The sequence below is a fragment of the Gadus morhua genome, chromosome 22 (assembly GCF_902167405.1).
Source record: "Gadus morhua chromosome 22, gadMor3.0, whole genome shotgun sequence".
In the NCBI taxonomy this organism is placed as follows: domain Eukaryota; kingdom Metazoa; phylum Chordata; class Actinopteri; order Gadiformes; family Gadidae; genus Gadus; species Gadus morhua.
The window spans coordinates 17,407,135-17,430,225 of record NC_044069.1 but is presented as its reverse complement, the minus strand read 5'-3'; the positions used below and the strand labels follow the sequence as shown (position 1 = coordinate 17,430,225).

Below are 23,091 nucleotides of genomic sequence, written 5' to 3'. Positions count from 1 at the left end.
TGAGGGTGAGCGAGTTAGCGAGAGAGAGCGAGTGAGAGATCAAGAGATTGGATCCATCGATTGAATATATAATCTATGGATTAAGCACTGATGCACACAAATGGACACATTGAGGCTGCAGAAATGCACACACCCACACACACACACACGCACACACACAGACGTACGGCCTTGTTGGAGTCGGAGGAGATGCCCAGGGCCTTCTCCAGGCTGCCGCGGTACTTGTCCATGCGCAGGGAGAAGTCCCGGTAGCGCTTGTCCACCGCCGTCACCCACTTCTTGATCTCCACCGCGTGGGCGTGGCCCTTGTCACAGAAGCCGTCCGCCAGCTGGATCAGCAGCTTCACGCGCTCTTTGGTTTGCTGGAAAACACGGACACGAGGACATAGGGACCGACATGAGGGCAGAATGATCGACATGAGGTAACACCGACGTCAGGACAGACGATCAACTGAAGTTAAACGGAAATAAATAATTTGTGCAAAAGGGAATGTTTTGCTGCATTTCATTTGGGCAAACAAATATTCGTAATGCAAATGCATTGAAGTAAATTGCCGGGGAGCGCGTGCATGTGTTTTTGTTACAGAGAGAGATAATAGACGAGGAGAGATCAAGTAGGAGTTGAACTGGAGAGTGATGGAAACAGTACAGAGAGAGGGAGGCATAGAGACAGAGATTAAGAAAGAGAGGGAGACATAGAGACAGAGATTAAGAAAGAGAGGGAGGCATAGAGAGAGACGAACAGAGATAAAGAAAGAGAGGGAGGCATAGAGACAGACAAACAGAGATAGAGAAGGTAACGCTCACCTTGGCGGTGATGTGGAAGTCCTCGTGCTCCTTGAGTAGTTCCTGGGTGTGGTGGATGCTGGAGCCCGTGGAGGTGTGTGTGGACAGGTAGAACTCCCCCGTGTCGTGGATCCACTCCAGAGCCTGAAAACACGCGACCGTGGACCCATGTTAAGTGGGTAGTATGTTGGTGTGTGTTGGTGTTGGTAGTTGGTGTGTTGGTGTTTGTATTGGTAGTTGGTGTGTGTCTGTGTGTGTGTGTGTGTGTGTGTGTGTGTGTGTGTGTGTGTTAGTGTGTTAGTTAGAGTGTGTGTGTGTGTGTGTGTGTGTGTGTGTGTGTGTGTGTGTGTGTGTGTGTGTGTGTGTGTGTGTGTGTGTTAGAGTGTGCGTGTTCGTACCTGCTTGGCACTGCGCTCAAACAGCACATACTGCTGGCACTGGTCCAGCCGTCGTTTCCTCATGGTCCAGAAGTGCAGCACGCGGTTCTCTCTCTGCAGCAGCTCGTTCAAGATGTCTGCCCGGGCAGAAGCAACACAAACAGGCTCAACTCAAAGAGTCTACTGGTTCATACTTGCACAATACCTGATCTAATAATAGAGTAATACTATCTAGATACAATATGCTAGCAGATTTGACCAATGTCCACATGGAGATAAAAAAGGTTTACTATAACATAACATATGTGCAAAAGAAAAAAATCCATATGATCAGAAAACATCAACACTTATTTATGAACTAATCATAGCCGCAGTAAGATTAATTAAAATTAAATAAATTGCTGTATTACAATGCTAAAGGCCAAATTAAACTTCTGCGTCCTACGAAGATCTACGTCGCAGAGTCCACAAATGGCCCTTTTGTCCGCTAATTGGGGCTGGAAACACTATACTGCCCCCTAGTGTACACGTGTACGTGACGTGGAAGCCCTGGGCTCTCTGTGAACATGCTGGTTGCAGAACCCTTAGAGAGAGGGGATACTCACTCTTGACCTGCTGCTCTGGTGCCTTCACGTGGCTCAGCATCCCCGGCATGTTGACGCTGTTCCTGTGCATGTACTTCAGGAAGACGTCTGCGTTGCGCCTGGCCAGCGTGCACGCCTGACACACAAAACACGCACAGTCAATGGCTTGCTGGCTAGCTGGACTGCGCGCGCACACGCGCGCGCGTGCGTGTGCGTGTGTGTGTGTGTGCGTGTGTGTGTGTGTGTGTGTGTGTGTGGAGAGCAGGGTGTTTATATTGTGATGTATATGATGCAGGTGTATGTCTGGTACAAGCTTGTGTCTCAGGGTATGTTTCCGTGCGCGTACCTTGAGGAAGGCCTCCTTCTGCTCCAGGTGCTTGCTGATCATGGGGGTCACGTGCTCAGACTCACAGTTGGGCCCCAGTTTGTCGGCCCCGCCGCACCAGTCCTCCTCCCTCTTGTACTCCTGCTCCAGGCTCTCCAGCACGCTGCACACCTGGCACACACAGCTGCTGTTACAGCATCTTATGAGGCTTCCTCTGGGGACTCACTTTCCCAGGGTACATTTTGCTGAGCCCAAGGTAAACCTCTAATGCTTTTTCAACGGTTCTAACAAAGTTCACGTCACCACACACACACCATACATGGGGACTTGAGTTTGCGACTTGAACTTAAGCCGCACACACAGTGACCTGCGACTTGAACTTAAGCCGCACACACTGCGACCTGCGACTTGAACTTAAGCCGTACTCGCTTTGTCTTGCGACTTGACCTGAGACTCGGCCTCCAATGACCTCAGACTCCACCTGGAGGTTTGTGACTCATGAACAATCGTATTGTTTGCTGCTTCGCCCATTAAGAAAGGTCCGCCGAGGTGAATGCCATGACTTGCACAACCTCACGCCTCTGCTGCGGCCTCAGACGACATGTCCGTCACAGGCAGAGTGGCCGATGGCGGTGCGGCGGGGCGGTACCTGCTCGGAGGTCTTGTAGAAGGCCACCGAGGCGTTGACCAGCTTGAGGCGGTCCTCCATCTTCAGCATGAGCTGCTGCCAGTGGGAGGCCACGCTCTCGGCACAGTCCCGGATCAGGTCCATGTCGTAGTGGTTGGCCTGGAGCAGCGCCTCCGCCTTCTGCTGCACCTGCAGGGCGCTCTGGTGCGTCTTCTGGGCGGGGGGCACGGGGAGAGGTGCACTTTAAAGACCACCGCATCCCTTTGGGTTGGCGCTACTACACTATATGTGTGTAGTTCAATGTCATTAATACTGATGGGGTTAGGGATCACAATGACGCGAGGGCCTAAAAGCCTGTGGTATATTTGTAAGATGCATTGCATAAACGACACACACACACACACACACTGTACCTCAATAGCATGTTGGAACTGCTCATGCTCTCTCTGGAGCTGCTCGGCCTCCTGCAGGGAGCTGGCGGTGATCAGACCAGCGTTCAGCATGGACTCCCCATTCCGGATCCAACCCAGAACCTTGTAGGGGGGGGGGGGGGGGGGGGGGGGAGAGAGAGACAGAGACAGAGACAGAGAGTCCATTGTCAGTGTGTTTGTGAGAGCGAGCAATTCTTCATTGTAAATATATGGACACCCCATCGATAGAGGATGGTGTCCTTGTCTCAGACTCCCAAGTAAAGATTAAATGGGTGGGAAACACTGCAGTGGCTTGTGTCTGGTGTGAGGCACAATATAGTAAGCTAGATGTCAAAGTATCACCAACTACTGATTTTTCTTGGTTTTAACGATTGGATACTGTACGTGAACAACTAGACAAAATACGTAACCAAGGTCAAGGCGTTTTCAAACATTTTAATGTGGAAATGTTACATATTAAATCTTTAAATAAATGAACAGCTATTAAGTAACTGCTTATTGGGATACAGCCAAAGAAATGTGCTACCAAGTGTTCCCAACACTTAAAGGGCAGGTGTTCAGCGCACACAAAAGCAAGCACGTGTACTTTAGGGCACGGCCATGATTCCACAGTGGCGGTTATACTCTTTCAGCAGTATTTCTTTGTGATATTAACATATCATGATAATTATTAACTATTAAACAATGATTCTGTCTTGAACTCATCTTGAACTTGATGCATTGCAATATCATGATCATCGCAATAAAGTATTTTGATCCCATGATTAAAATAGCACATGACATGCTTTTCACAACCAAAAAGAGATCCATATACTTACTAATCTATTTACTGTAGTACACTGGTTATGGGATTACAACTAAAAGGCCTAAGTCAATGTATTAAGACTGTGAACCTCTTAGATACATCTCCACAACTGAAAGGGCTACAATACGTTATATCGGTGGCAAAACAAAGATAACAACTGTGAGAGTGTTGTGCAAGTGAAATAATGATGTTGATACTACTTGGTTAGAGTGAATAAAGCTAGAGCACAGCATAAGTGGAAGACTTCATATATTCGCCTGAAATAAATGTCATGTTTTAGATTCTGAAGTGCTAGCGCAATATCAGATACTATCGGGTCATAATAAAGTGAAGTAGAGTAAAGATAGGTAGGTTTTAATAGAGCTAGGTTTAGACCAAATCTCTAAAACCAATGCAAACCAATGCAAATTTGACAATATAAACTTGATGAAAGTTTATATTTTTTCTCGATATTTGAAGCACCTTTTTTCTCGATCTTTGACACTTGACCCCTCTTTTGAAAGGTCAGGGCGAATCTAATTTATTGACAACAAGCCAAACAATGAGTGAAGATGGTGAAGAAGAACGTGCGTTCTGATTGAAGGCAATTTACCCATTTCCTCTGAAACCCTCTCTTAGTTACTGTACATCGATTGTAAACACCATGATTAGCTACAAAATGTTGACAATCCAGAAAAGGCTGACAACCTTAAAGGGGGGGGGTCAGGAGGTCTGGTTCTCCAAAGCACCTTTTTTCTCAATCTGTTATTTACTCTGTAAAGCCCACGGTATCTTTGTGTGAAATGTACTGTACAGACGTGGCGCTGGGCCAGAGCTCCGGGTGCATGCCGTGGCCCGGGCGCCCAGAGGCACCACCCTGCTCACCTGCTTGACCTCGGCCTGCAGGTGCCTCAGCTGGACGCACTGCTCCAGGTGCCGGCGCCGCTGCTCCGCCGCCAGGTCCACCTCCTGCTGCTTCTCGTGGAGGAACTCCAGCAGGTGCTGCACGCGCGTGGCCATGTCCACGTCCCGGTCGCACAGCAGCTCCACGCCTGGGCCGCAGCGGGGGGGAGGGGGAGAGGTTAGGGGGAGGGTGGCGGGGGGAGGGGGGTGTCGGCCCTCAAGGCCGACCCAGGCCCAGTGAAGAGCCCATTGTGACACGCCAAGGTGATCATCGCACTTATCCAGGCGTTTCCTCAGTGTGAGAGAAACGTTGTTGGTCACCATGTTATGTTGACTCACTGTGGCCCAATCCCATTTCTACCCCTTACCCTTTCCCCTTACCCCTCCCCCACTTGTTTTGAAGGGGTAAGGGGTAGAAATGGGATTGGGCCTGTGCCACACTGAACCACGTCCTGATGGCAGCGCCGTCAGAGGTTAGGGCGTCGACTCGTTACGGTTAGGCAGTTTGAATTCAAATCCTTCATGTGCCTAACCCTTACCTGCAGGCATTCTGGATGAATCTGGAGATTCGTAACCAATTTATGATGAATGACCCTAAAGTATATCAAGTGGCTTTGGACAAAGGTGTCTGCTGAATTTATAAATAGTATGACTAAACGACTAAGCTGCGCTGTTGGGTGTGTTTGCGCGCGCGTGTGTGTCTGTGTCTATGTGTCTGTGTCTGTGTCTGTGTCTGTGTGTGTGTGTGTGCGCGTGCGTGCGCGCTCACCGGACGCCTGCACCTCGTTGACATACTGCAGCAGCTCCTGGCCCTGGTGGATGACGTCGAAGGTGAGGTTGTTGACGGTCAGGGCCTTGTCGGCGTGGTGCTGGAGCTGCTGCTCCGCCAGGCTCAGGTCCTCCGTGTCGAACTCACTCATCTGGCTCGTCAGCTCCTCGTTCCACGCCTCCAGGTCAGAGATTATCTGAGGGGGGTGGACGGGGGGACGTGCATGTCAATATAGTGGCGAGCTGCAGTCACTGAAGGCGGTGGTATGCTGCTCGTCTTCCTCAACAATTACAACAGGTACATAGAAAACATTAGAAATGTAATCATCTAAAATTGATCAAAGAGTGCAATATGGTGGATCATCATAGGTGATGTGATGACGGTATTGAAGCAGCAATTATGTTTTTCTTGTATAAGGACTTCATTGAGTACACCTAGACCCAGATATGTAGGAGGGGCAAGATGGAGTATTGGCAGGGGTGTTTTAACTCTCAGCCGAGGGTTTGATCCCCTGTGTCACTTGAGAACTCCCATAAGTAAGACGCCCATCATCTGAGTATTAACTAAAGAGTATGTAGCAACAGCTAAACATCTGCTTTGAGTCAGTATTGCAGGGAAGTGTTCAAAAGTCCTCAAACAGTGAGTACAACTACACAGTGTTCTAGAGAATGAACAGAATAGGATTTCCTTTCACTTGCGTCACATGACATTCACACAACATTTGCTACAATTATAGCTTTCAAATGAGTGGAGACGCTGTGTATTCTTTCAGAAATAAAGTGTAACACTGGAGTAGACAAGAAAGTTACAACATAACAACATCTCCCAGCATGCAATGTGGCTGAAAAACATTGTTGTGAGTCCAGCAAGTTTAGACAGACAGACAGACAGACAGACAGACAGACAGAGACAGACAGGTTCCCGGGTGGACTCACGTCGATGGCGTCCCTCTCGAAGATGCGCAGCTGGAGGAAGAGCTCCAGCTTGATCTTCCTCTCCTGGAAGAGCTCCTCCATCTGGGCCTGGGCCTCGTCCAGCTGCTGCAGCACGCCCTCTATGTGCGCCATGGAGCTGTTGTGGGGCGTCTTGTTGCTGGAGATGGCCGAGTCCCTGGGTCGGGGAGGGGGAGGGAGGGGGACTCAGTATGACAGCCCTGACCCAGTGCGACACCCCGGGGAGATGGTGGATGTCATGGGCAGGGCCGTAGCACCAAATCCTGGGCCCCTATACTATAGGTACTAATGGGCCCCCCTGCGCTAAGTTTTTGAGGGGGGTGGTGGGTGGGTATGGAGCGATTGTTGACGGGGGGGGGGGGGGTATGGGGCGATTGTTGACGGGGGGGGGGGGGGGAGACGTGGCCGATAAGTAATTTTTTTATTTTTTTTTTTCATGGGCCCCCCCCACAACTGTCCCCTTTGTCCCCGCAGTCCGTCGGCCCTGGTCATGGGTACGAAGGACACACACGTTGTGTGTGTTTTAATGTCCTCTGCACCTGGGGACCCACATGTTGTGTCTGTCTGTGTTCTAATGTCCCCTACACCTGGGGTCCCACACGTTGTGTCTGTCTGTGTTCTAATGTCCCCTACACCCCGGGACCCACAAGTTGTGTTTGTCTGTGCTGAATTTGCACAAGAAATTAAGACACACACTCCTTCAATTGTAGCAACACAAAGAAAATACCCTAGGCCATGGTGACACTGATCTGCTCTGGATGGATTCGGCCATGTGACCGTTGCCATTATATGTCCAATATGTGTGTGCGCAATTAGTATGTGAGAGGGTAAGCCAACCCACACACACTGACAGTCAGACGTGCACACAGTTACAAAGACACAACTACACACACGCACAGAGGGCGTCGAGTTTGCCAAGTTGCCGATGCCTCCCAGGGATACAGACACACAATTAGACATGCTCTTATGAAAGAAGCCTTACGTAAGTATTCACTCTGGAGCCAATACACTATGGAGAGAGGGACAGAGAGAGGAAAGGAGAGAGAGAGATGGCTAAAGAGTGAGGGAGGTAATCTAAATAACAGTTGCTGTGGGTCAGAGTGGTTCTCTTCTCACCTCTTTCTCACTCGCAGACATATCACCTCATTTTCCTCTCCTCTACTGCAGATCCACCTACTCAGCCCTCTGTCCACTGTGCATCCACATGTCTCTCTCTCTTCCCCTGTCCCTCCTTGCCTCTCTTCATTTCTTTCTTGTTAGTTTGAAGTGATTTGTCATTGTGATATCAACCCACTGAGCTTATATTTCTCCGGTCGGACAAATTGTGTTTCTGGGAACACCACAAAGCTATTTTATTTTTTGACACATGTGCCCAAAAATATACATCAATGGTGTGAGTGGGATAATCCAGAACCAGCTGTGATCTTATGGAAATTATTCTCTTTTCGGTGACAGCCCTGCGTTGAGCATCATTATGAAACCCATCAAATGTACATCGGGGCAGTGCTTTAGAGGAGTGAGTCAGGGGTGTACATCAGAGGAGTGAGTCGGGGCTGTAGAGGGTCACCTGAGCTGCTGGATGAGGTCCTCCCCCTCCTTGATGACGTTGACGGTGACCTGCAGGGTGGTCTGCTGCTGCTGGCCGAACCTCTTGATGAGGTCCTGGACCGCCTCCACCGACTCTGCGTACACGTCGTCCAGCAGCTCCTTCTGCAGCTCCTCCAACCACGTCCACAGCTGGGGGGCACAGGGGGGAGGGGTGAGGCCTGCACTGATACCACCGAGCATTGTGCTGTCAAAACCATGAATCGTCAGTAGGATCTGAACCCATTTATAACATAAGCTAATGAAGAAAGTAAAAACAATGCTGTTGTTTATGCTGCTGCTGCAAGTTTAACAATAATTTCCAGGGCCCAAATAATCCAAGGATCATTCTGTGCTTTGTGTTTGGACATTATAAGATAATGTTAAATTGTTGCCTTGCAGTTAAGTACTTTAAGACTGCAGATAGCTTTAATAAAGTTGCAGCCTCAGCTTTTTAGCTCTAAACTGAGATTCGGTTTCTTGTAATTCCTCACACTCGCTACATGGTACCACAGATAGCCTTCTATAAGATAATCGTATCCAAATCTTTCCCACTGACTTCAATAGTAGTAATAAAAAACCCTAGTAGTAATAGTGATAATTGTATTTTAGAATGCTGGCTCACAAAGGCTTCAAATAGCCATAGATCTTAGCAGGTTAAGCTGCCGTTCCAAAACAATTGTTGTTCTGTTGAATAAAAGTTCTGAATCTTAGTCGCCATTGTTTTCCCTCAATTTTACATGTTCACCGTTATGTTCCAAAGCGCTGTATCCCCTCTTCCCTCAAATCCAAGAAAGATACGCACTATGGAGGCACAATGTCACAGCGTGTATGTCCATTTTTCAACCGACTAATACCTTTGGAAACGCTACACAAATGCGAAGCTTGAAACGTTATAAATGATGCATTTTCCCTCTTCGTGGTACATGGTTATGGGCTCCTGGTTGGTTTGGGCTCACCTCCTTGACGTGCGTGTGGAAGGCCACCGACATGTCCAGCAGCACCTTGCGCTGCTCCACGCGCCGCACAAAGTCCTGGATGCGGTCCTCCAGCTGGTGGGCGGCCTGGTAGATCTCCTCCGGGTCGCACTCCCCCGTCTGGGCCAGCTGCTCCGCCGCCTCCAGCAGCTTGTCTGCATTGGTGTAGGTGTTCTACCAGGGTGGAGGTGGAGAGAGAGAGACAGACACACAGACACACACAGAGAGAGAGAGAGAGAGAGAGAGAGAGAGAGAGAGAGAGAGAGAGAGAGAGAGAGAGAGAGAGAGAGAGAGAGAGAGAGAGAGAGAGAGAGAGAGAGAGAGAGAGAGAGAGAGAGGGAGAGAGAGACAGACAGACAGACAGACAGACAGACAGACAGACAGACAGAGAGACAAACAGGCCAGTGAGAAAGGAGATACACAATGTCAAACTGAGCAGATGCCAGAAACTGGCAGGCTGGAGAGGGGGAGTAGTGAAGGGTGGAGAGGGGGGAATAAGGAAGGGTGGAGGAGGGGGTAAGGAAGGGGAGCAGGGAAGGGTGGAGGAGGGAGTAAGGAAGGGGAGCAGGGAAGGGTGGAGGAGGGAGTAAGGAAGGGTAGGAGGGTAGGGTGGAGCGTTGGTCTACCTGGGCCACCTCCTCAAAGTCCTCGTGGCGTTTCTGCAGCGCCCGCGCCCGGTGGAGAGACTTCCCCACGCCCGTGTGCTTACTGAGGAAGGCCTCCCCGTGGTTCTCAATCCAGTCCAGCACCTGAGTCACACACACACACACACACACACACACACACACACACACACACACTTAGACTGCAGAAAACACCTATTTATCCATGAGGCTATGTATCCATGCAAGTTCCATGGCATGCAATGTTGCTGCATAATTTTGTTGAAGACATTAGCCTTTTGACATTATCAGCATTCAGAGTTCAAATACTTAAAGATTGTCTCTTACTTGAGTAGCCATAAGTAGCCAGGAAGTAAAACAGTCTTGTTCACCCCATACACAGTATATATGATCTCTAGCGGGCACGTCGATGCCATCTTTGAAAACAACGTGTATTTTTTTTGTTGCTTTGTGGCAACACTTGTGATGACAGCGAAGAGACCAGACTTTCATCAAAACTTTGCCTGACTTTTACCCAGAACCCTAATGTAACATTATTTTCTGGTCCCTGCAGTACAAGAAGCAACTGCCTGACGGTCGGCTACTGTTAGCGAAAGGCTGCCCTGCATCTGCATCGGCCCTAGTTGCGAAGCAACGACGTGTGCGTGTGTGTGCGTTACCTGCTGGACGTCCTGCTGGAACACGCAGAGCTGCAGCCGCTGGTGCAGGCGCACCTTGCGGTGCTGCCAGATGTTCTCCAGCTGCCGCTGGTGGTGCAGCACCTGGTGGATGATGTCCAGCACGCGGTGCACCGCCTTGGAGTAGTTGGCCGACGCCGTCAGGGAGTCGGCGCTGCCCGGGGTTAGGGGGCGCTGCAGCTTGTCCAGCAGAGCCTTCCCGTCCTGGCTCACCTGGGGGACGGGGAAGGAACGTCAGTTTCTCCGACTTGACGACTATTTTTTGTTGTTTTTGTTGTTTTTTCACAGGAGATTCTAATGTAATGATGACATGAATCGTAATTCTTATTTAATGAAGTAATGCCCTCCTACAGCTGGCTACACTTTGAGAACCTCGATCATGGGGAGAATGTTCCAATCCCAGAGCACCAGTGTTAGTGTTATCTCCACAGCAGTAACGTCCGCCTCATTATTTAGCGTTGGGTGTTGAGGCGGAGGTGGTCTCACACAGCAGTTTTTAGATGATCATCTAGAGTCTGAGGGCAGATGAGCTGAAATCTGGGTTAACGGGGCAGTCCACTTCCTTTGGCTTCATATTTGACCCATCATGTTGCTTGAGGCAGGGATCTGTATGCATGTAACTGGATAACGCAAACTCGGCCAGCATTAAATAAAAGTGTCTGTAAAGGTCTGTGTGGACTGGCCACTGCAGCATTGCTTATTAACCTTCCCCTTCTGAAAGATGCACAACGAAACACAAAGGAAGGCAGTAATCGGCCCCTTGCCACTCCTTGGGTCCGGCCCGTGCTTTGTGCCTGGTGCTCTGCTATCACCCCCTGGGACGGCCGGAGCCTACCTCTGAGTAGGTGGCGGTGATGTGCTCGTACAGGCCCTGGTGGTGGTGGATGGCGTCCTCCAGATCCTGCAGCTCCGACGGCAGCTCCACCTCCCCGCACGCCTTGCACCACGACTCCACGTTCCCCATGTACTGGGGACGAGAGGCGCACAGGGTGACATTAACAACAGCAGCACCATTCAAACCATTTTTCAAATCCGTGAGTCACACTTATGTCGAACTCGAGGCACACTCCAATCAAACTCGTTTTCTAGCTTGTTTAAAATTGAGTGTGTTGAAAGACCTTCAGGCAGCAAGTGGATTCTGTGGACGCTGCTTTTCGTCACGCGTATATCGATGAGGTGAACCCGGTCTTAAGTCCATTTGTTCAAGCGTTTCTTATCCCAGTATATTACCATTACCCACTAGGGATCAAAAATCAGAATGAGTGCGTGCGCGTGTGTGTGTGTGTGTGTGTGTGTGTGTGTGTGTGTGTGTGTGTGTGTGTGTGTGTGTGTGTGTGTGTGTGTGTGTGTGTGTGTGTGTGTTATTCCTATGCCTATTTTGAAGTCATCATTTTAGCAGCAGGACCCTGCACTTGTGCAAACGACTAACAAATCAGTCCCCAACAGCCGGGGACAATAAGCAGACTGGAATAACATGATTTAAGAAATGCATCAGTATTCATCTGAATATGGTTATGCTAATATATGCTAATAACCAAGCTTGTTTTGGCCTGTAGAAATAATGATGCCAAATGCGTATTTTCGTCCTAGAAAGAGTAAGTGTAATTAAGTATGAATCTAGAGAACGGGATGAAGAAATACTGAAGCTGTGACAAATCAACAATTTTACATAGAAATGAAAATTTACTTTATGAGTTTATTCTCGTACACAAAACTGTAGTTGTGTTTTTGGCATGTTGACATTTGCTCCTCTTTGACCTATAAGGTTTGTCTTGAATTCTTTCCTTCTCAGTGAAAGATACAGTACAAGTCTGACATTTGCGCGAATCAAAATTTTCATAAATCTGCTTCAGAATGACCCGTGAACTGAAACAGGGTGGGACATAGAGCACTCCTAAACGGTAAATAAAAAATAAAGAATGCTAAGCTAATGCTAAAAACCAAACTATAACAGCACAACATCTCTTCAACCATGACTCAAATGTACTATAAAACCCTGGGGGACATTAACCTAATCGCAAATACATCGATTTGCCTGATATGCGTAGTTGGTTATGACAGTCGCAATAAACACACTATAAAAAATGTCAAATATACCCTCAGAAACAACAGGTCTAAATCACACCCAATTTGGTTAATATTCTCTATGGATGTGCCTGGCTCAAACCCTAAGTTGGAACTTGAATACATAAAAAGAGCAGAGTGAAGCTGAAAATCGATATATTTCAATGATCCAATATCTTCAATCAATAATACAGCCGCTCCAGAAATATAGAAGGCCACCAACCTTTAGTGGCTCATAGACAACATCCCCCTAAAGGATAGCTGGTTTCAATAGCTGAATTAATAACTCAATTTCAATAATTGCTAAGCTAAGCGCTATGCACCCTTGTACCTACAGGGGGGGACAAAGCACACATAAACAGCCTCCAAGCCATGACTCGGATTCACCCAAAATCACTTGGGGAGACATCTCATCGCCTGAGTGACATGACCGCGGATATCGCTGGAAAAGGGAGCGCGCTGGAGTCGGCGTTGATACCTATCAAAGCTCCTGGCTTTTTTTTCTTTTGATATAATTTTTCTCAAAGTTTCCTGCAGACATGATTTCTTCTGCATTCCGAGTGATCGTGACCGAATATAAAACATAGAAATGTATAACTGTAGTTTACAAAAAAAAGAAAATCGACAAATTAAAATGATACAGGATGAGTATCCATGCCAACACCTCATCAAGGATTCACACCATTCACGCTCCTCAGTGACAAAGCATGAGTAGTCCACCACCACGCACCTGGTCGCATTTCTGGTGGAAGCTGGCCGACATCTCCAGCAGCGTGCTGCGCTCGTCCAGCGCGGCGGCGAAGGCCTTCCACTCCTGCTCCAGCTGGGCCGAGATCTGCTTGATCTGCTGGGAGGCGTAGTGGCCGGACTCCAGCAGCCGGTTCCCCACCGACATGATGCGGTTGATGTTCACGTACACGTTCTGGCAGCGCAGGGAGACACGTTAGATGGGATGACACTCGCATCAGAAGGAGTTTATGTTCTCTTCAGAAGGTCAGATATCTTCTCTTAGTAGAGATGTGCAAAACTTGCATTGTCCGTGGTCCGATAATCGGTGGCGATTAAAAGGTTGTTCAGCGACCTGGTCAGAAATGAACACCTTGAAGGAGGCTTATGCAGGACAAATATTCCTATTAGGGGCGCAAAGTCGTTTTGGCTGCATTTGACCCTACAGAGAATGGGAGGGGCTAAAAAAGTATATTGTTTTTGCACCCAAAACAATCCATTTATCAGCCTATTCATGATCTGAAAATGTGGTAGCTTTTCTCTGGATCTCAATATCCTCTCATCTCCCCCCCTGTAATATATGTCTTTGATGATCTTCAATGATCACAGTTATCTTTGCAGATTTGTCGCCGTTTCTAAAATAAGACCACATTTTTGTGAAGTTGACTTAAAGTGACGTTGAAGCTCCTTTTCTGAGGCTTCTATTATTGTAGAAACGATTATCAGAATAGGAACTAAGAACTAAGAAGACATACCAACACATTTACAATTCTTGCAGTCATGAAGGAATCATAAATTATTCTGAAAAAAAAAAAAAAAAATCATATCCCTATGTATGACTTCTTCTTTAAATCAGCTTGTTTTTTATTTATTCAAGAAATTGAGAATATATCAATCAATACCTCCTAAATACTAATACATAAAACTTTGTTATTTCTATCCAACTTCATTCCTACTTACGCTCATGCAAAGCTTTGACAGTTTAAATGTATTTCTGGGTCACAGATGGAGAATGTGTACCAGTCGTGCTAGACAATGAGCAAACTTGGATGATATGACAGAAGAAAATAATAACTAGTACGCCTTCGGAGCTGAATAACTGAGCGCATGGCACAGTAGACAGCATTACTCATTATTTTCCCAATGTACTTGGAATTAATATTTCAGCCTAATTTGTGACCTTGTTTGTAGTACTACTTTGTTTATTTATTTGGTTCATTTTAAACTGTATATGCAAATGTTCATTTTCCATGGCAATAAAGACTTTTGACAGACGGACAGACTGACAGAGACAGAGAGACAGACAGACAGAGACTTGAAACACGCCTTGGAAACTAAACGCAAGGAAATAATGAGGTTTGAGTAAACAAAAGAAACATGAAAGAAGACGTATTAGTGTATATATGGAGAAAACGAAACAGCATTTTTCGTTCTGGTGCACATTTAATGGGGGAGTCATTGCGTGTGTGTCTGTGTGCGCGGTCGGTCGGTCCACTACAGAGAATCTCCCACAGTTGCATATTGGTTACATAAGGTAAGGCCCGGCTTTGGGTAAACAATAACATTATCTAACACCTGCCAACGATGCTAGCACGCACACACACACACACACACACACACACACACACACACACACACACGTACATACACGCTAGTACGTGATTACAGCATTCAGAGCGCAACCCTTGATGACTTATGTGGGCGTAGTTCACCTGCTGCTGTGTGTGTGCGTGTGCGTGCGTGCGTGCGTGCATGCGTGGTGATAACACCCTACGTGCGCATCTTACCATGCAGTTCATTGCAAAGTGGTTGTGCTGGGTCTGCAGCTCTGCCGCGTGGGGGTGGCTGTTGCCGATCTCCGTGTAGCCGGCCAGGAACAGACCTTTGTTGTGCAAGATCCAGTCAAACATCTGACACACGCACACGCACACACAAAACAAACAAAACAGCATTATTGCTAGTCAACAACACCATAGCGATGAGGCCCCAGTGACAAAGCAGCACAAGAGCGGGCACCCACAGACCACGGACCCAGCCGTCATACCAAAGTCTCCTGTGTGTCCTAACCCTCACCGGGACAGGGCTATTAGATAAAGGGCTGCGGGCGCCCCGGAGGGCCCCTGGGCCAGGCGCATCGTTAGGGCTCAGTGCTTACCGCAGCGACCCGGGTTTCGGTTCTTGCCCGTGGTCTTTTGCTCCATGTGCTCCCTTCTCTCTCTCTCCCATACCTTTCTTTCTAAATCTCCCTGTATCTTCATGAAGAAAAACGAAAGAATAATGCAAAAAAATAAATCTTAAGGAAACGGTGCTCGGACAAAGCGTCACCATCCACACACAGCATAGCGTTATACTATATGTATCCGGGTATATGTATATATATATATGTACAAGAGTGGCGAAAACATAGGGTTTCACCCTTTATAAAATCCACAACGTTTGGATTCATTGGCTCTATAATAAGGCTGTTGGTAATTTGTTTAAAGACATGAATGGACTACACTTATTAAGGTGCCAATCACAGAGACAGTGTCTTCAAACCAAAAGACGGCAACTCAGCACAGGCATGCTGGGAGCTGTCTCTTACTGGTGGTGCCACCTTCCAGAGTAGAACTGGGGTGCTTCTGTTCATGTGTCTGCGCGTGGTGCTGTTGTGAAATGCCGTCGACATTTTGGACAGCGAAAAAACAGCCGCCTGTCTGCCTGCTAATTTAAAGTACTCCCATACTTTTGAGGCCTTCAGTCTGGGGAAAGCTTGACAGGCCACCTATTTGCGAGCGGACTCTGCTTCTGCTGCAATGCTTTTTTTAAACCCGTTAGTGTTGACAGGAGCCGACCAATGACAGAAGCCTAAATCTACTGTGATGCTGAAGTTACGCATTTATGATAACGAATTGAAAAATTGCTTTTTAGAAAACATAGAAACTAACGAAACCACATGCCTCGATTAATACAATTGATGATGGTGCATTTTCAGTGGCCTCCCTATTGAACACGTGGACGAAGATCAAGTGATTGCAACGTTCGGGGGCTGGATTGGAGAAGACTGACGTATCCTATGAACAACAATCCTCCACCGCTCTCTCCTGCTTGTGGCCATGGTGTCCATAGCAACAAGCTGGTACTACCGCAGTCTGTCGGAGACTGCTGCTCACCGTCTCCTCTACCCCTCCGTCGCTATATGCCACCGTGGTGCGGTGCTCAGCTTCAAGGATTTAATAGCTCAGGAAATTAATTGCAATCGGACACTCGACCTGATTGGAATTTACACCTCAGACATTTTAAACAAATTATGTTGTGTAAGAAAATAAACAAATATAGTATAGGTATGCGCATACGCATACCATTATATATTTTTTGTTTCAGTATTTTCTTTAGAAGATTTGCATATAAATGAAACTTTCTGCAAAATGCAACTCTAAAGACAATTCTTGATTAGGTTTAATAAAGCAAGCAATTGGACAATCGTAAAATTCAATATATGCAGCAACCACAAAAAAATGATGTTGTTGTTGCTGCATATAAACAAGACTGTTTTCATAAAACTTCATAAACGTTTCTCACCTCTTCAGTTATATACACAAAAATATCACAACAAATATTCTTGAAGCACATACTGCCACCCACAGCCCCCACCCACATCCCCCTATCCAATAACACCCCCTCGTCCCACCCCCTACCCCATCCCCTACCCCATCCCCCCCGTACCACCCCCCTACCCCATCCCCCCCCGTCCCACCCCCCTACCCCATCCCCCCCCCGTCCCACCCCCTACCCCATCCCCCCCCGTCCCACCCCCTACCCCATCCCCCCCCCCGTCCCACCCCCTACCCCATCCCCCCCCCCGTCCCACCCCCTACCCCATCCCCCCCCGTCCCACCCCCTACCCCATCCCCCCCCGTCCCATCCCCCTACCCCATCCCCCCCCCGTCCCACCCCCTACCCCATCCCCCCCCGTCCCACCCCCTACCCCATCCCCCCCGTCCCACCCCAACCTCCCCACACCATCCCCCCCTGTCCCACCTTCTCGGCGTCCTGCTCGAAGAGGCGCAGCTGGAAGCACTGGTCCAGCTGCAGCTTGCGGACGTGCCAGGCCTGGTGCAGCTGCTGCCGTGTGGTGTGCAGCTTGTCCAGCAGCTGGTTGACCCGCGGCACCAGGCCCATGTCCACGTTACCGGTCCCCCCTCCGCCGCCGCCGCCGTTACGGTTGGAGAAGGCCTCGGTGCTGTGGATGCGCTGTAGCAGCCTGGGGGGGGGGGGGATGGGACATGTTACCTTATGTTTATTTAGGGATAGGATAGTGGATGTCCCACTGGTTCTGGGTTTGATACCCAATGGCTGCGGTGTAACTATTGGCATTCCTGAGAACATCGCCTGACAAAGCTCTGTAGTCATACAATAACACAGACGTTTTTTGATGTTGTTGAAAATCTTTTGCAGAAGACTTAATCGTACTGATAGTACTAATCAGGGAGATGGTGGGTTCAGACAGCCGTTATGCGTGTGTGAATGAGGTCATGGCAGTGTTGAAGGACATTGATAAAGGCGCGTTGCGGGGCTCTCGTACCTCTGTCCCTCCGTGTCCAGCTCCTCGATGGGGGCCTTGATCACCTTCTTCTTGAGGGCGGCGTGCTCCTCTATCATGCGGCGGGCCCCCTCCAGGTCCTGGGGGAAGTCCTTGCGGGCCACCGTCTCCTGCATCTCCTCCAGGCGCGACAGCATCTGGCCCGCATGACCCGAGAACTCCTCGAAGGCCACGCGCACCTGGGGCGCGGAACACAGACACAGATCCTGTTTGGGTCCCTGCTGGAAAGGTATCACCCCCCCCAACCCCAGCCCCGGAGAGCGGCCGTATGCGTCCATGTGACCCCATACGCTGACAAAGGGATGGTGCATGGACCATGCCAGAAGACAGACTGTCAGCGATACCCTCACATGAACCAGGAAGGGCTCAACACCAGCCCAGTATACTGCCGGTGCAATTTGTATTCCTTGCAAAAGGATGAAGTATGTAATTTACTTGAACACGCAATAACATTTCAAAAAAGAGATCGGGGTGGTACCCAGAGATATGTCCAACACCCTCGCATTTACAAAATCCTTGTCTGAACCAAGTGACAGTAGCAATTTAACTAAAGCGTGGAATTAAGTCAAGTCAAAAAGCTGTGAAAGAAAAATCCCAGTAATATGAAATATCTTGAACGGATTCTTACATAAATACAGGGCAATCAAACTTGTTCAATCGAAGTGCAGTGCAGGGAGTAGACGCTTTAGTGAGACACATTTTGGCAGTGTGACCTAATTTATTCATGGTCTGTCTCCGTGGAGAGATGCTCTTACCTCTATCCACTCCTCATGGTTGTAGTCCAGGCTGCCGTCGAAGTCTGCCGTCAGCTGGGAGGGGTCCACCACCTTGGACAGGCCCTCTAACGACACCATGGTGGTCTGACACCGAGGGAGAGGGGCGGTTAATCATGTTGCAGAGGCCGTGCTGTTTTGCTCAACTGAGCCCATCTTGGGCCTGTCCCCTTAGACTCTGAACATTGGTTTGAGCGATGATGATCTACCGTCTGATGGGGGTAAACTTTGGGTTCATGGACTGCCTTGATGTTAACGGCGTGTGCGTGTGTGCTTGCGTGTCTCATGTATCATAACATGTAAATTATCAATCAAAAATCAAAAATCTATTTTTTTTGTCTCTAAACAAACCAAAAAACAAAATTTATGGTCCACTGTACTGTCCGACGTCACCACCAAGCGACAACGGAGGCGAGGTGTGTGTGGACGTGTGAGCTCACAGCCTGGTATGGAAAGATACCAGATGAGACCGATTAACAGTTCATTTTTAACACCTCAACTACCCGTTGTCTACGCATAGTTACCGCAAAAGAAAATGGCCTATTCTTTAACTGTTTGGTTTCCGTAGTCTGGGCAGCAGCTGTATGTGGCGCGCGAGAGAGGGTCAGGCATCCCGGGCATGAAAGTACAACCCCATGGTGTGTGTGGATGTGTGGAGTTCGTTCCGCCAGCCGTTGATTTTGATGAGGCTCCCGCAAGAGATAACGATAACTATAGCATAACAGTACGGCGTGTGGATGTGTGGAGCTCCGTCTGAGCAGCGATATATTGTGATGTCTGCGTCCGAGTGAGGGTAAAGCTTCACGGTGCAATTCCAGGGTGCGTGGCGCTTTTCATAAACATCGCTCATTATGAAGCTCATACATAACAAGACTACTATAAATGTATCACAAAGTCTCAGTGGGTCGTAACATGCGCCCTCCTTCCCAGAGCTCCCATAAATCTCAGTTTTGCGGTTCAACCATTTAGCAAACTGAAGGAAAGGTAAAAAATGCAAATTAATAAAAATTCCACCAACATAATGGCCCAGCCCTGATATATATTGAATAACATGAGAAATTATGGCGAGAAACAGCGAGAGAGAGAGAGCGCAGGGTAAAGGGACATAAGGGATGGATGAGTGTAAACAGTGCCGAGTGTGATGGATGTCCTTGGCTGAAGGACCTTTGCGGCGTTACGATGAAGGACCGAGCTGGTACGACGGGCCAGTGTTGTTCTAGCCAATTGATTTGTTCCCCTGGGCTCCGTGGGAAACAATGGGACAGCGGATATGTTTGCCCTGCTGTATGAGAAACAGACGCAGGATAGCCTGATGGAAGATATTTCCATTTATCTGATCCCTTGCAACATACATAATTGACCTCTTTCTCTGTCCGACATAACATTTGGTCAAGGCTGTCTGTAGTTTCTGGTGGGCTTTTTTTCTTTTTATACTACATCTCGCCTTTCAGGAACATTCCTGAACTGCAAAATGCTTAGATTGGTGTTAGAATAAACTTGGTGATGCTTGGGTTTTTTCCATGATGGACTGATGCAAGTGCCGGTTAATTACATCCTGCCCTTTGGCAAGTAACATCCAATCAACCATTCAATACAATAGCTCTGTGGGTGGGGGGCTAATGAGTTGTGTGCGTGGGATTATGTGTGTGGGAGTAGGACACAGAGAGAGGGAAATAGAGCGTTTGAGAGCAAGAGGGAGAGTCCTCTATTGACATTTCTTAAGCGATCATGACTGCATTAAGATGATGACATTTGAAGTATATGGACTAGGGATGGGCGTGAGGAATCGATTACTCGAGTACTACTCGTTACAAATGAACTCGGTTGGTGGACAGGCAAACTCGAGTTTGCATATACACACACAAACAAAGTTTTCTGAAGCAAATGTATCAATTTTCTGTCGGCGCCACTAACGCATGACGTGGGCACAAAGAAAATTAAATGCATCCATTTCCAGGGCGCGTTCCGTGCCGTGTGCAGGCACGCCAGAATTCAAAAAGTTAAGAGATGGCGGTTAAAGCAAAGCGCAGCGAAGAATTGAAATACTTTAAAGAAATAGGAGATCATAAGGTGAAATGTAAAATATGCCAAGCGAAATCGGGCTACAAGAATGCGGCAACATATGCTCCTGAAACACAACGGTGAGTTCGGGAAAGCAGACCTGCAGCAACGGTGAAAGTGAAAGTGTGTCGGCTATTTTCACCGCCGCAAGACGCAGCTGTAATCCCGGGCGTGTAGAGAAGATCACAACGCTGAGTATTTCCATAGTCCATTTGCTGCCGTTTTATTTGCAGCTTTAAATTATTTGCAATGGTTAGGCTACTTGTTTCGTTTTTTTTAAACTGTTACAGGCCTTGGTTCGACGGGATTTAAATTGTGAGACGCATATTTATTTTTGTAAGGAAAATGTGTTTTGAACGTTTGCAAAAATAAATAATGAATACTCTGATAACTCTGACTGTTTTGATGGAGAATAAGCATTACATGTTTGGTTGGTAATATTGCCGTTCATCATCAGGCCTATTCCTGCTGCAGATGCGTTGCATTCTAAAAATAGATTTGATTTAACGAGTACTCGATTGATCCTCGAGGAATTCCTTCGATCACTCGAGTTTGGAATTTACTACTCGTGCCCATCCCTAATATGGACAATTACAAGGAGCTCTTAGGATATCTTTGCATATAGAAAATAATAATCTTCTAAATGCCCATATAGATCTGGCAGGGCATGATAATCTCTCAGAACATTTACAGCAGCTTCATTCACTGCAGCCGAGAATATGCGATCCGTGAAGTTTAAACCCGTGGCCATGTTACGCTTATAAGCAGCATTAACCTTTAACTGGGAACACAAAAAACGGACATGGTGCAAAAAACTTTGACAGCTCAAACACCACGCAGAAAGAGAGAGAGCAACACTCACCTCGAACTCGAACTTGGAGCTTCCGAAGTTGGTGCGGTGCTTCTGCCAGAAGTTGTCAGGCTTGATGATGAGGGCCACGTGGATGCAGGAGGGGAACGACTCCTGCAGGATCTTCAGAACAGGCTTGATGCTATCCCACTTGGAGCCGCGCATGTCCACGATGACCGTGAAGCCATGTCGGGCCACATCCTCGCTGGGGGCACAGTGGGCAAAAAGAGGGCTCTAGCAAAGGCATATTGTAATTCAGACCCACACAAATAGAGGGAGGGAGACGAGGAGACAGGCAAGTCATTAGATGCGATTATACATCTTTAGCTTTCAATTCAGCTTTGGATTCACAGACATACAGACACTTAGGAACTACAAAGCTTCACAGACATAAATCCACCTAAAGACTTCCTCTGCCATGGAATAGAATAAATGAGATAAAGACGATAAATTAAAAGTGGACCTGTAGTAATAAAAGGATGGGATGAATGGGATGCTTGCGTGAGCAATTAATACATATCTTAAATAGACATTAAAGACAGCAGCTTTCACTTATATCTTATAAAAAGCATCTTGTTTCATAGGGTGAAAGAGGATTGATTAAAAAATGTGTATATGTTCCTCGTTTGCAGTGGGTACCCTATGTCACCCTCCTGAAGGGGGCTAGGGGAAGGAGGCCTGACCTAGAAGCGTTGCCCTCCCCTGGTGTGTGGGGGGTTCAGCCTCACCAGCTGTCATTGGGGGTTCATTATAATCTTGCCGGCTAAACTAGCTCTTTTTGTGAGCTTGCTTTTGCTCCATGCTCCTAACTTGGACTTAATTAATTGATGCTGATCGGAATGTGGTGATGGAGATAGATGGATAGATGGGGGGGTGGAGGAAATAAGAGCAGGATGGAAACGGAGAGCGAGCAAGATCTAGAGAACAGATCAGAGGAATACTAAACACAAACATTCAAAACAGGAAGGAGGGGGGGGGGGGGATCAAAACAAATGATGTGACGCATTTTTCTATACTGCGTGGAACGCGGCAAGCACCGACCACGCACCACCCACACACTGGAGATACGTGTGCACCCACACTCTCTGCAATCCATCATAGAGTGAAGAGCAATTCATCAGACTCACTATCATGGGTTCAAAAATCCATCATGCATTTACCTTCCAATGCAGAATACTAACTAAATGGACCGAAACGTGACATTTTCAATAACAATCAAAGCACCTATCCCAACACACACACACATGCGCGCGCACACACACACACACACACACACTAGATGAGAAGCTTGTGTTTGTTGTTTGGTGCTCATTCCCAAAATAGAATGGACATACGGAGTAATCCTAACCCTTAACCGAATGGCTGGAGATGGAGCAAACCGAAGGCTACATTTGTTTACAACCGAGAGCCACAACGATAAATACTCGGATGCAAACACAGGCAGAGCAGAAAATAAGAGGACAACAAACAAACAAACATAACCCGCATAAATCCGAGAGGGGAAAGAGGGGTTTTTAGTGGCGGAGATGGAGACGGAGAGACCAGAGCAATCAAAACATGGTAAACAAGGTATCATCGGAAAGAAATCTATAAATAAAAGACGAGTGCGAGGGATGGAGAGAGATGACGGGATG

The 23,091-nt window shown here is 47.8% G+C and overlaps 1 protein-coding gene across 4 annotated transcripts in view; it reads right to left on the bottom strand.

Moving 5' to 3' along the window:
* Nucleotides 1–23,091, bottom strand: part of trioa (trio Rho guanine nucleotide exchange factor a) — a 73,014-nt gene that overhangs the window by 26,607 nt on the left and 23,316 nt on the right. For all 4 annotated transcript variants that reach the window (XM_030346829.1, XM_030346831.1, XM_030346830.1 and 1 more), the window contains exons 5-25: nucleotides 21,470–21,662; nucleotides 18,529–18,633; nucleotides 17,756–17,952; nucleotides 17,212–17,434; nucleotides 14,979–15,101; nucleotides 13,196–13,387; nucleotides 11,237–11,368; nucleotides 10,384–10,614; nucleotides 9,728–9,850; nucleotides 9,084–9,275; nucleotides 8,108–8,277; nucleotides 6,523–6,697; nucleotides 5,588–5,783; nucleotides 4,801–4,967; nucleotides 3,114–3,233; nucleotides 2,722–2,913; nucleotides 2,094–2,243; nucleotides 1,769–1,883; nucleotides 1,185–1,300; nucleotides 808–930; nucleotides 168–362 (exon numbers count right to left, since the gene is read on the bottom strand). In XM_030346829.1, coding sequence (XP_030202689.1) covers nucleotides 168–362; nucleotides 808–930; nucleotides 1,185–1,300; nucleotides 1,769–1,883; nucleotides 2,094–2,243; nucleotides 2,722–2,913; nucleotides 3,114–3,233; nucleotides 4,801–4,967; nucleotides 5,588–5,783; nucleotides 6,523–6,697; nucleotides 8,108–8,277; nucleotides 9,084–9,275; nucleotides 9,728–9,850; nucleotides 10,384–10,614; nucleotides 11,237–11,368; nucleotides 13,196–13,387; nucleotides 14,979–15,101; nucleotides 17,212–17,434; nucleotides 17,756–17,952; nucleotides 18,529–18,633; nucleotides 21,470–21,662 — 3,430 coding nt within the window. The remainder of the gene's footprint in view (nucleotides 1–167; nucleotides 363–807; nucleotides 931–1,184; nucleotides 1,301–1,768; nucleotides 1,884–2,093; nucleotides 2,244–2,721; nucleotides 2,914–3,113; nucleotides 3,234–4,800; nucleotides 4,968–5,587; nucleotides 5,784–6,522; nucleotides 6,698–8,107; nucleotides 8,278–9,083; nucleotides 9,276–9,727; nucleotides 9,851–10,383; nucleotides 10,615–11,236; nucleotides 11,369–13,195; nucleotides 13,388–14,978; nucleotides 15,102–17,211; nucleotides 17,435–17,755; nucleotides 17,953–18,528; nucleotides 18,634–21,469; nucleotides 21,663–23,091) is intronic.